This window comes from Perissodus microlepis, chromosome 16 (assembly GCF_051167445.1).
Source record: "Perissodus microlepis isolate ML-2025 ecotype Zambia chromosome 16, ASM5116744v1, whole genome shotgun sequence".
Classification (NCBI taxonomy): Eukaryota; Metazoa; Chordata; class Actinopteri; order Cichliformes; family Cichlidae; genus Perissodus; species Perissodus microlepis.
In genome coordinates, this window is record NC_140476.1 from 8000383 (window position 1) to 8012390 (window position 12008).

Below are 12008 nucleotides of genomic sequence, written 5' to 3' on the forward strand. Positions count from 1 at the left end.
CAAATTTCATTAGCGAATAACAAACAAATACAAGTATACATGTTTTCATTAAGAGAAAAATTTAAATCATGCGTTAGTTTAGAAAACATTTTTAAAAGTCTTCTAAAATCCAAAGTTCAAAATGGAATGCCAGAACTTTTCTTAAGCCTTCAATATGTGATTACTTCACTTGTGGAAAGATAAGTTTATGTATCCCAGTTATATATTATATATAAAATGCATTTTACACCTTTTTTTAAATGTATAAATTATATACAAATCATATATTCCCATTCATAAAGGACTTAAATTTGTTGAAATGTTTTGGCTGGTTTCTGGCCTTTTCAGTCTATTAGTTTGCTTTGAGCGGGAAATGCCGAAGAGCGACGGAAAATCCCGAAGCCCGCGGTGCCTGCTGGGAAAACTCATCAAACCGCCATCTTTCCTTAAAGCGAGTTAGTAGGGCAAAACAACAGCTAATTTGAAGGGTTATTTCTCCAAAATTAACCCGCTGGAGCAGCGCAACATCAGCTGTTCGTGTGAATAAGAAGCTTAAAGAGGAGCGGGCGGAGTGGAGGGCCTGATTCGGTACACATATCAGCCGTAGAATCCAGCAGTCCGCAGGGCACCATGGGCCGCTCTCGGAGCCGCAGCTCGTCCCGGTCCAAGCACTCCAAAAGCAGCAAGCACAGTAAGAAACGGAGCCGGTCCCGGTCGCGATCTCGAGACAGGGAGCGCTCCAAGAAACGCTCCAAGTCCCGAGAGTCGAAGAGGAACCGGCGCAGAGAATCCCGGTCCCGATCCCGGTCCAACACAGCGTCGTCCCGCAGAGAGAGAGCAGCCTCACCGCCTGAGCGCATCGACATCTTCGGCCGGACACTGAGCAAGAGGAACGCGCTTGATGAGAAGCAAAGGAAGGAGGAGGAGGAGAGGAAGGCGGAGATGGAGCGGCAGAGGAAGATGTGGGTATATTTAATACAGAAACTGGCACGTAAACTGTTACATAACGATACTGAACCCCAGCCCGTGCTCGGCTACAAGCTAAGCTAAATGCTAGGCTAGCTGCGGTCATTTGCATGGCGATCGTTAGCTCTCTGAGCTAGTTGGCTAACGCTAACAGGCTGCACAGGCCGCAGTGCCTGTCAGAGGAAAGCTTTACCTGTTCAGGTGGATCACACCTCTAGTTCTACCGTCATTAATTCAGATAAACATAACTATAAACTCGTATTTTAAGCATCGTGATAGATTTGTGAGGTTGTTCTCACTGACCTGCAGTTTTCACTTTGGAAAAAAAAAACTAAAAAAAACCCACATCGTGCTGGTAAAGTTGAACTAACGAAGTAATGCATGTTGGATTCTCTTTTAAGATTTAAATATGTCAAATGAGTGGCTATTGGTGTGCAGGTCTGTCAGTTAATCTTGCAGTCGTGAACTTCCTGCAGCAGGCAGAGATTTGACTCTCTGACCTGCACTGAAGGTCAGATCAGTAGTGATGTTGATGCTTCAGGAGGTGCTGATGCTCAGTTACCGACATGCCTAGTGTTTCCATGCTGAGTGAAGAGAAAGCAATCTGTGTGGGTTTAGCTCCAGGTTCTCCACAGACATCAGGGGTTGAATTTCAGTGCATAGATTCTTGAAAATCCTGCATTTAGAATGAGGATAAATCTGGCACAGTTAGAGTGATCTAATAATATTGAGCCCAATATTAAACCAGAGATTTTAAAAATACTGTTCATACAGTAATAAAGTTCCAGCAGTGGGGCTTTTAACGTTCCCCTCACAGGTGTATTTTGGGGTTGAATTGTTCTTGATGATGCTCTTGCATGATTTCTATGTTGAATGAGTGTTTTTCCTCCAATGAGCACTTTGATTTCTCCTCTGGAGAGACAACTAACTATATTAACATATAAACTGGAGAGCGAGACATTCAGTGAAAACCTCTTGATTTATTGAATATTAACTTTACTCATTGATTATTTTATCTCACTTCAGCTGTAGCTGAAGAGTGTTTTTGTAGACACAAACAGCTGTAGCTCTGAGCATTTGGAGAGAATGTGTTTCTCTTATAGAGAATAAATGCACAGATGTTGATGCCTGCAGTTAAAACCATCTGGATTGTTTATTATTAGTTAAGGCGGGTTTCTGTTGTGCTGATTTTTATTTATTTATTTTTTTGTGAGGGATTATATACAGGCATCTGCACAGGGACTCAAACCAGAAACCTTCGATTTACAGTTTGGCTCATGGTGTTAGCAGGTATGCAGGTGCTGATTCCTGCTGTTCTTCAAACTCTCATACAGCTGCTACATCTCTATTGAAGCAGCTGGCCATCTTTTCTTTGGTCAAACACTCAGTACAAATACTGCTATAATCAGTAGTTCACAGTTGCAGTAGAAGTGAAATAAAAAGCTAAAAAGCATCAACTGAAACCAAACTCAGTAAATGTCTCACCTTGTAGTCCACATGTGAACACAATGGTCCACTGAGAGGAAAAATCAAAATTTTCATTAGTGAAAAAACAGCTCTTCTTCATGTCATTAGTCTGCTCGATTAATGCAGTACTCCCGCAAAAGCAAGTAATACAACTTGCTGAATTTAACAAACACAAATGTGAGTGAAAAGTGGATACTTGGCTTTAACAGGAAGGCCTATTTTAAAGTCAAATTCTATTGATATTTAAAACTTATTTGGTTTAAACAGGATGCAGAGAGGATCAGGACGCATTGAACAACCACAAAACCTGCTGCAACAGCTAAACATCACAAACTGACTTAAACACACAACTTAAAAAAAAAAATAGAGTAATTGTGTTAACTTAATCCTCATTACTGAAATAATCCAATTTCAGATTTTAATGAAGCAGCTGTGACCGTAAATACATCCATGTTGACTGCAGCTTTTCAGGTGTGTGTCTGTGTGTGTGAGAGCCTCCAGGTAATATAACGCACAGCCCACACCTGGCTTCCTGTCTGTCTGTCCCGTCTCCTTTCTCCTGCTGCCTAACAGCCACAGGGCCCATTAACCAGGCATACAAATGTAAATATAAAGGATGCTGGGCAGGGCTGGGTCCAGTTTCTGGTTTCCACAGCCTGACAGAGTGAAACCAGATCCCTGAGAGGGTGGAGAGTGTGTGTGCCTGTGTGTGTTTACATCGCTACTAATAAGTTCCTGTTCACACAAAAAGAACAGTTTAAAGAAAAGATAAACAGGAGGGCAGGTGACCTCCATCTAAATTCCACAAAACACTCAGAAAAACAGTCTAAATTGCACCCAATCTCACATTTGAAATTAAAAATGTCTTCATTGTTGAATTATGTATATTTAAGAGCTGTTTAAAGCACTTTAGTAAATTCTTAAATATCCATTTACACAATAGCCTTTCTGTTAATTTTTTTTTACCTGATCAGCTGTGTTGTAATATTGGGTTTGGTATGGCTTGTAAAAACCACTCTGTCAGGTATGATGAATTAAAAACTGGTTGGTAAGCTTTGGGTAAATACAGACTAAGCTGTTATTTTGAGATATTTCAACGCGGTTCGGTGTGGTTTATTTGATTAGCAATTAAATAGTCCTCCGTTTTAAAACCGAAACAAATTAGCGACATGCTAACCTTTTGTTCTTTCCTTTAGCCGGCAGCAGGAGATTGAGGAGAAGCTGATCGAGGAGGAGACGGCGCGGCGAGTTGAGGAGCTTGTGGCCAAACGTGTGGAGGAGGAGCTCGAGAAGCGGAAAGACGAGATTGAGCGGGAAGTGCTGCGACGCGTCGAGGAGGCGAAGCGCATCATGGAGCGGCAGCTGCTGGAGGAGCTGGAGCGGCAGCGGCAAGCCGAGCTGGCGGCACAGAAGGCCAGAGAGGTAACGCTCGGTCGTTTGGAACGCAGCCCCTCCCTTACCCCTACACCACCCCGTACCCGAACCCCTTCAGCTCCCTTCACCTCTCAGTTTCCCACTCTGACTGGGTCTTTGGTCTTTTATTTTAACTGTTTAAAGTGTAACCCAGCCATGGCACAAGTTTCACACAGTTGGATGCAGCCGTGCTGAAGGGAAGTGGCAGCTTTCAGAATAAAAGGAAAAGGGAGTACCTTGGCTTCAGGTACTAAAGCAAATCAATATATCCAAGGGTATAATGAATGTTCTTCATTGGTCTAAATTACTGAAGTAATAATAGCAGCAGTGACGAGAATAATAACGAAATTCCTGTCATTCACTTTTTTTTGCAGTAGTTGCATTTCAGCTCAGTGTGGGAGTCTTTCAGGCTGTTAGCTTAGTTTCTCTTTTCATTAGTCAGTGAGTGGACCTCTCACAGTGAAAAACCATCCAATGGGTTTTAAATCGAAACAAACTACCATGTTACCTCAACTCTCCAGCTGTTTATCAAAAAAATTTCACTTATTCCTGAAATCATGGGTAAGGTGATATGTTTTTACACATTCGAGTATTTGAAAAATTATATTGTTTATGTGTTTATCTTGTGTCTACCCTGAGTTTGGTAGGATGTAACGTGCTACAGTTAAAAGGTTAAAAGTTGACATTTTATTTCTGTTTAAAAAAAAAATTATAATTTAAAAGAGATTAGAGGATAGCAGTGCATTTCTAACTTTTGCCATGGCGGGTTTCAAAACAATATTAATTTCTTTTCTGGTTTACTCAAATTTCTTAGTTTTGTATTTAAGGTATATATATATATATATATATATATATATTTTCTTTTAAATTTAAAGATTAAACTTTACCAACTAGATTGCTGCCTGTCAGTGGTTATTTTAGGGTTTCTTTTGTTTTTTAAGGCTTTTTAAAAACATAAAAAATATACTATGCAATTATTACAAGTCTGACATTGTAACTGCCATTATTAGGGTGGATTTTCTTTTTCTTTCCCGGGCTTCAAAACAATTTTTTCTGAATCTAACAATCAAAACCGTGATATAAAATATTCAAGGTGAAAACAAAACTTACAGAGGCAGTTACATAAGTCCTGTCTCACTGCTGGAATATTTATTAAATTGAAAGGTTTTTTTCTTCCGACTTTTATCAGAATAAGTGAACGTAAGATTTACAGACGTCCTATCTGCGAATCTTGCGTTCAATTATTATCAGGGAAATCTGCAGTGGTGTGAAATGTGTTATTTAACTTGTTTCTGTGCATAGTCAAGGTATAGACCATGACTTTTTAATAAGTGGAAGAGAGACTTCTGGATTATTCACTTAATCAGCCAGGGATCTGAACTGAGGCTACGTCCACACGTACCCGGGTATTTTTGAAAACGCAGATTTTTCTATGCGTTTGCACCTTTCGTCCACACGTAAACGGCGTTTTTGGTCACTGAAAACGGATATTTTTAAAAACTCCGGCCAGGGTGGATATTTTTGAAAACTCCGTTTTTGCATTTAGGTGTGGACGAGAAAAACGGAGAAAACGCAGCGTCAAAGGTGTGCGCATTTTTTGACGTCACACTGTGCGCCACGTTATTGTTTCGGTGAAATGAATTTCTACAATACTATTACTGTTAATTGTACTCTCTGCAGTGTTTAAATGCTTACATATGCACACACAGTTACTGTCCCTCCACACATACGACTCGGTTCTGCTTCTATGCCCCAGCTTTGTTTACTTTTTCCCACCGAGGCTTCTAGACTTCTGATTGGCCAACATTTCTGCACGGTTAGGAATATATCGCCACCTGTTGCTTTGGCATGTTCCTAGCAGCGTTTTCCTTCATTTCTGCCTTTACGTGTGGACAGGATTATTTTTTTTAAAACGAAAACGGAAAATCTCCGTTTTCAAAAATACCCGTGTACGTGTGGACGTAGCCTGATTTAGTTATTCATTTAAAAAAAAAGCCAACAGGTTTCTAATTGAATAATGAATAGCTAATTTGTTTGAATACAGGTAATTAGTCTTTTGAATTCAGTATTTCACAGTGCAGTTTTTATTTATTTATATTATGTAATCTTTAGCTCTACAGATGTTTTTGCTAATTTAAGTGTGAGTATTTTTATTCCAAATTTTACCTTGTTGAGGTGTTTGTCATTGTATTGCACTTTAGGCTATTAGGCTAGGCTGTGTTTAACTTCATTTAGCTGATAAAGCTGGATTTTTCCAACTCTTGGGATTAAGTGTATTATTTTAATACATACGGACTTATTTTAAATTACCTGAACTTAACTTGTCTTAACTTATCTGAACTTACCTCAAGTTAACGTATCCAAAGCGTAACTTCTAGAGCATAGCTGAGCTGAGCTTATTGCAACTTACTGCACAGTAACTTACTTTTACTCATTATACTTGATAATAATTTGTGTGAAACTACTTGAACTTAAGTTCAGATTAGTTAAATTAGCTTTAATTCTTAACTTAGCATAAGATGAGTTTAGATAGTTTCAGCTTATTAGTTGGAGCTTATCTTGACTTAGGCTAAATGAATCATTTCAGGTATCTGAACCACTACATGGTTGTTACTATATAAACATACTAATTGTTTTGATTGCTTTAGTTTGGTACTTGTGTGACATTGTTTGGTTCATTTGGTATTCCTGCTCATGTTTTAACTATCAAAATGTTTTGCTTTAAAACCTGATTTGTGCTGTGAATTTGTTGAATTTTGGAAGGTAATAATCGGATTAATGTCGTTAGTCTTCAGTTGGTAATAGCCTGTATACCTGATGAAGGTCAGATGGACAAAAACATTGTAATTTAATTTGTTTTCCAGCAAAAAGTGAGAGTTCACACAGGAAAGATGCTAGGATATCTGCTAAGTAAGGTCTTCTGGGGTCTTGCCTTTAACTTTATTCAAACTGATTTCTGTTCAGATGCTTAGTCGCCCTAAAGGTTCCTTTTTAAACTAAGAACAAACAACCCTGGCTTCCCTCCCTGGGCACTATTAAGAAAAATGGCGTTTGTTTACATCACAGTATTGTGAATGAGCGGTCCAGCTAAAGTGCAGTGGCCATTGACTCGGGACTAATAGGCTAAGAAATGTACCCCCCAACTCTTTGTTTACCCTCAGGACTGCTAGGAAGAAAGGTCAGCGATGTGTAGAAATGTTCATCACGTCTGTTTTAATCCACCTCACCTGCTCTTTAACTCTTTGGGGGAGGGGAACATTACAGGGACGCTTCATTTCCTGTTTCCTGTCCTGACAGGTTAATCCCCTCTCACCTGTGTCACCTGTTGATAATTTTTGTGGAGCTTTTCGAACAAAATGTGTTGATTTATTTTTGTGCTGACAACTTGCTTCTCCTGTAGGCTCAGTTTGGAAATGTGTTTGTGCTGTTTTTTTGTTAATTTTTTGGAAACACCACCTTCCTAACTAGCATTGACCTGCAACCTTTCAGCTCAGCCGTGACCCGCGTCCTGTACTGTAAGTGTACCGTGGGCGGGTCCACTTCGAACACACACTCTCTCTCACACACACACACACACACACACTTACATACTTGCACAAACACACACCTGCACACAAACACAGACAAACATCTTTGTACTGCACTCCTTCACCGCGGCTGCAGGCTAAGCCGTAAACTGATCAGTAATAAAGAGGAATGGCGCCGTATGGCAGAAACCCCCATATCTACCTACCCACACCAGGAGCGCTCCTGTCTCTGCAGGGGCCACACAGTCCGGACGAGACAGTAAATATTCAACCGTTTAACGCTTTCACCAGTTGTGTAGGTACACAGGAAAATGGTATACGTGCATTGGTGAGCCAAAACTATTCCCTCCTTTATTTTTCTCTTGCTTATAAACATGTTAAAAAGCAGCAGCAGCTTTGATTGTCTGTCTTTTTTATATATCTGTCTTCTATTGATGAGTGTAATCATGCAGCACTAGGTGTGTGTTAGTCTTTAATTTTTCTCTAGGCAGCATTAGAGGGATTTTTAAAAATGTGTGAGAGGCTGAACAAACTTGTCGTGAGTGTGTGAGTGAGCGCGTGCGTGCGTGCCTTTTGTGGCCTGTTCGTGCGCTAACATATCAACGTGTTGCTTGTTTAGGAAGAAGAAAAATCGAAGCGGGAGGAGCTGGAAAAAATCCTGGAGGAGAATAACCGCAAGATCGCAGAGGCTCAGGCCAAACTGGTACGCCAAACGGACACACAACTTTCTGTCGTTAGCATCCACTGAGCAGTGTGTTCTCACCATCAGCAGTAATTTTACATTATCAACACATAAAAGTTAACGCAACTTAAAAATAAGGCAAAACTATTTAGTTTACTATTTAGATTACTCATTTAGGGTTTGTGAATAAAATATTCAGCTCGCACTAGACAATGAAAACTGTTTGATTATCGTGATGAATCTACTCTTATTCAGAGAAAGATCTCTGAGTTAAAATACAAAAATTTCCAATTTGTCGCCAACATGCAAATTATGCAATTTGGAAAAACGTTTAACGTTATAATTATGCTAACAAGAAAATGGGCTTTCTTTGGCCACGATACTGGGCTGTATAAACGGGTATTGATAAAATAAATTGTGAAATTTCAAATCAAAGTAATGTTCAAAACCCCCCCAGAAAAGTGTATGTTCTAGAAATCCTTGCACTGTTGATTCGTTGCATATTTACATGCAAGAACATAGTTTAAACATTATTTGGTTTTGATGAAGGGACCCCAGGTCAGAAAGAGGTCTAGTGGTTAATTCAAAGACTGAAGTTGGATTGAAAAATTGGATTGATTTGAGAAACTGACATTCATCAGCTTTTAATGTCGTGACTACATCTTTAATCCAAAAATCAGGACGGATTAAGACCTTAAGGTTTTTTTGCTGTGACATTACTGGGTATGGCAACACTCCGCTGGCAGGAAACAGTGTCTACGCAGTGGCTTTGAGTTGATGGTTATCAGCCATGGAAACGGATCTGCAAATAAGTGGGACAGGGAAAAAATAAATTCTGCAGAGTTTTGTTTATCTGAATCAGGGTCAAACTATAGAAAACCAGCATTCCTGTAATACTTCAAAAAACAAAATGAATGTTTAAGAAGAAAAAAAAAATAGGACCAATCAAAATTGTGTATTGTGGTTTTTTGTTTGTTTTTTTTATTTTGCTTTTACAAGGGAGCCGTAGAACAAGTTACACAGTACAATAATGCTTCTATGATGGTGACGAGAAAGAAATCTAATTACATAGTCTAAAAGTAAAATCACGTGTTGTCTAAATCTCAGTCGTATTTACTATTTATATTGAATGGAATGGATTTTAACAACTCAATCTAACGAGTACATGTTTATTGTTTAATAAAATTGATACAGAATTTATTTTATTGTTTAAGTGTAATAGAAAAATAAATAAATAATCAGCTAAATCTAACAGAATAACTTTTATTGCCTAAATTTAATGAAGTAATTTTACTGCTACTTACTAGTACTATTTGTTAGTATGGGGAAAAAAAAATACAAACACCTGTTGTAGTTCCTTCAGCAGCAATATTCTGGGAAACACGGCACATTTAAGGAGCTTCATTTACTTGGATTTACTTGATTTTTATGTCCAATGTTTTGTTTTTTGGATAAGCCGGTATGTGTAATCATGGCCTTGCGTGACCCCGCCCCTGATTCCTTTTTTGTGTCTGTCCCGCAGGCTGAGGATCAGTTGCGTATTGTGGAAGAGCAGAGAAAGATCCACGAGGAGCGCATGAAGCTGGAGCAGGACCGGCAGAAGCAGCAGAAGGAGGAGCAGAAAATCATCCTCGGCAAGGGCAAGTCCAGGCCCAAGCTCTCCTTCACCCTGAAGGCCACAGAATAAGACTGCTCCCCCTTCGTCCGCAGGTCATCCCCCACCCCCATCCAGCTCCTTTCTCCTCCTCCTCCTCCTCCTCCTCATCATTCAGCCCCACTCCTCCTCCTCTGTGGAACGCTCGCTTCGTTTTGGAAGTGCTGAAAGAAGGGGGGGCGCAACCAGCGTGTTAACTCGCTCCCTCCCAGCTTTGAAGAGGAGGCAGCTCTTCACCCTAGGACCATCGCCCCCTCCTCCTCATCCTCACCCTGCTGCACAGATGACTCTTGTGCTTCTGGGTTTTTTTTGTTTGTTTGTTTGTTTTGTTTTTTTTTTTTTTTTTAGAAAACTTGAACTTTTTTTGATGTAGATGCTCTAACGTGTCCCTCGCCCTGCCACCCGGTTAAGTCTTAACTCTCGTGCTCTTCTTACGGCCTGAAAGGCAGACCTGATAGGCATCTGACTCTGTCTAGCTCGGCTCGGCTCATGTGCAGCATGGGAGTCGGCCTGTGGGTTTCCTGTTTGCAGACTCTGTGGTTACCAAATCACAGACTTTAAAAAAGCACAGCAAACTTCCCGTCCAGCTCGCCCTCCATTTTAAAAATCCTGCTCCTCTTCTTCTGTGGCTCTGCTTCAGCTCCGCCTGCCGCGTGCATTTTGGCTTTTAAATGTTGTCCTGAGAGGAACAATTTAAAAAAAAAAGAAATAGAAATGAGGTGAACCCGCCGCTCGACTCCCAGACTGCCCATGATCGAACTGCCGGAACTTCCTGCAGGAAACTGAGGAGAGATGGCGTTTTCCTGTCTGATGTAATATCATGTGCCGCCTCTCCCTCCTCACTCCGAGTTAAAGATAAAAATGTGTAGGAGACAAAAAGCCACAGTCTGTGTTCTGTCCCTCAGTCATGTGCTAGTAAATTAACGGGCGAGGTAAGTGTTGATTCGTAGAGGACTGATTCGCACAAGTTCAGGTAAGACGAGGATTGAGGTCAGCACGAGCGTGGATGTGTTTTAAGTGTGTGTGAATGTGTGAGTGTGTGCGTGTGGCTGACCTCAGGTGGGTATATAAAGACTTTTTGTTATGTTGTGGCATTTTGAATTTGTCATGTAATTTCCCCCCAATTGTCAAGGGACTGAACAGATCAATAAATCCATTGAATGCCTACACTGACCCGTGTGATGCTTTCCTGAGCTTCTATCTTATTTAATTCAGCCCTTCACAGTTTCATCTGTAATCAGGTAGCCCGATCAGTGACAAATTTTAATGGCGCTGTTGGCACCACTTTGGAAATTTATTTATTTTTTTCTCAGCGATCCATTTTCTCCTCCCGAGTCAATACATCACTGTCAGGTTAACCAAATCCCTGTAACAACATTGCCTAATTAGTTGGCAGCTGCAATTTGAGATTTTTCTGCAGCTGCTGGTTTGTTTCCAGCTCGTAACGGCAAGTGAGGTCGCTGCAAGCCGACTGTTCGCTAGATTACAGAGGATGACAAATGACCTCGGCAAACCCGCATTTCAATGCAGCTCAAACCCAACTCTAATGAATCCAATCGAAACTGTCAACCTGCGTTTGAGGGTGTAAGTGAAGCGGTGATGGATGGTGATATTAATGTGACGAGTTACTAAACTCGGGTCACCAGGCTGAGCTCTGCTAATCGGAGGAACAACCCAAAATGCTGCGGTCCATTTTAAAACGGGTAAACCCAAAGTACTTTCTACTGAATGGAGATGGACCAGCAATATAAGCATAAAACCAAAGAGCGAAGCTTTATTTAAATTAAATTTAAAAAAAAAAAAAAACCACAGCTGAAGGAAAAATATAACCCAAAACTTGACAGTATATACAAGAACTACAGTTAAGACCACATTTTTCTTTATTTTACTCTAGAAATGTTTAATATATTTGGAAATGTTTGGATTTCACTTAGTATCATAAAACCAGAAAAACGCCTGAACAATATAACATGCAAATAATAAAAATAAAAAATAATAAATTAATAAAACTACTTTTTTTATGATGAATGTCAGTTTAAAGCTTTAATATAATACTAAAATAGCTTTTATTTATTTATCTTTAATTATTATGGCACAGGAAAGCTGGGAGACCAAAAGCATGGGGGTAGATGGCAAATAACCCGGAGCAGATTCCAACTGCTTATCCTGGTGAACCTACTTAAATGTTTAATATTTTTAACAAGAAGCACTGAGATTTCACAGGATAGAATAAACTTTTTCCGTGTTTAAGCTTAGTCTTGCAAGCTAACACAATCTGGAAAAAATGTTTGTTAGTAAATTATTTTTATATTATTTAATT

The 12008-nt window shown here is 39.9% G+C and overlaps 1 protein-coding gene across 1 annotated transcript; it reads left to right on the forward strand.

Annotated features, from left to right (window-relative positions):
- The first annotated feature begins 391 nt into the window (after positions 1–391).
- LOC146370375 (arginine and glutamate-rich protein 1-A-like) lies at positions 392–10855 on the forward strand. The gene is made up of 4 exons (XM_084908086.1): positions 392–941; positions 3609–3834; positions 7972–8055; positions 9557–10855. The coding sequence occupies exons 1-4, from the start codon at positions 610–612 to the stop codon at positions 9719–9721; spliced, it is 807 nt and encodes a 268-aa protein (XP_084764212.1). The 5' UTR covers positions 392–609; the 3' UTR covers positions 9722–10855.
- The last annotated feature ends 1153 nt before the right edge of the window (positions 10856–12008 follow it).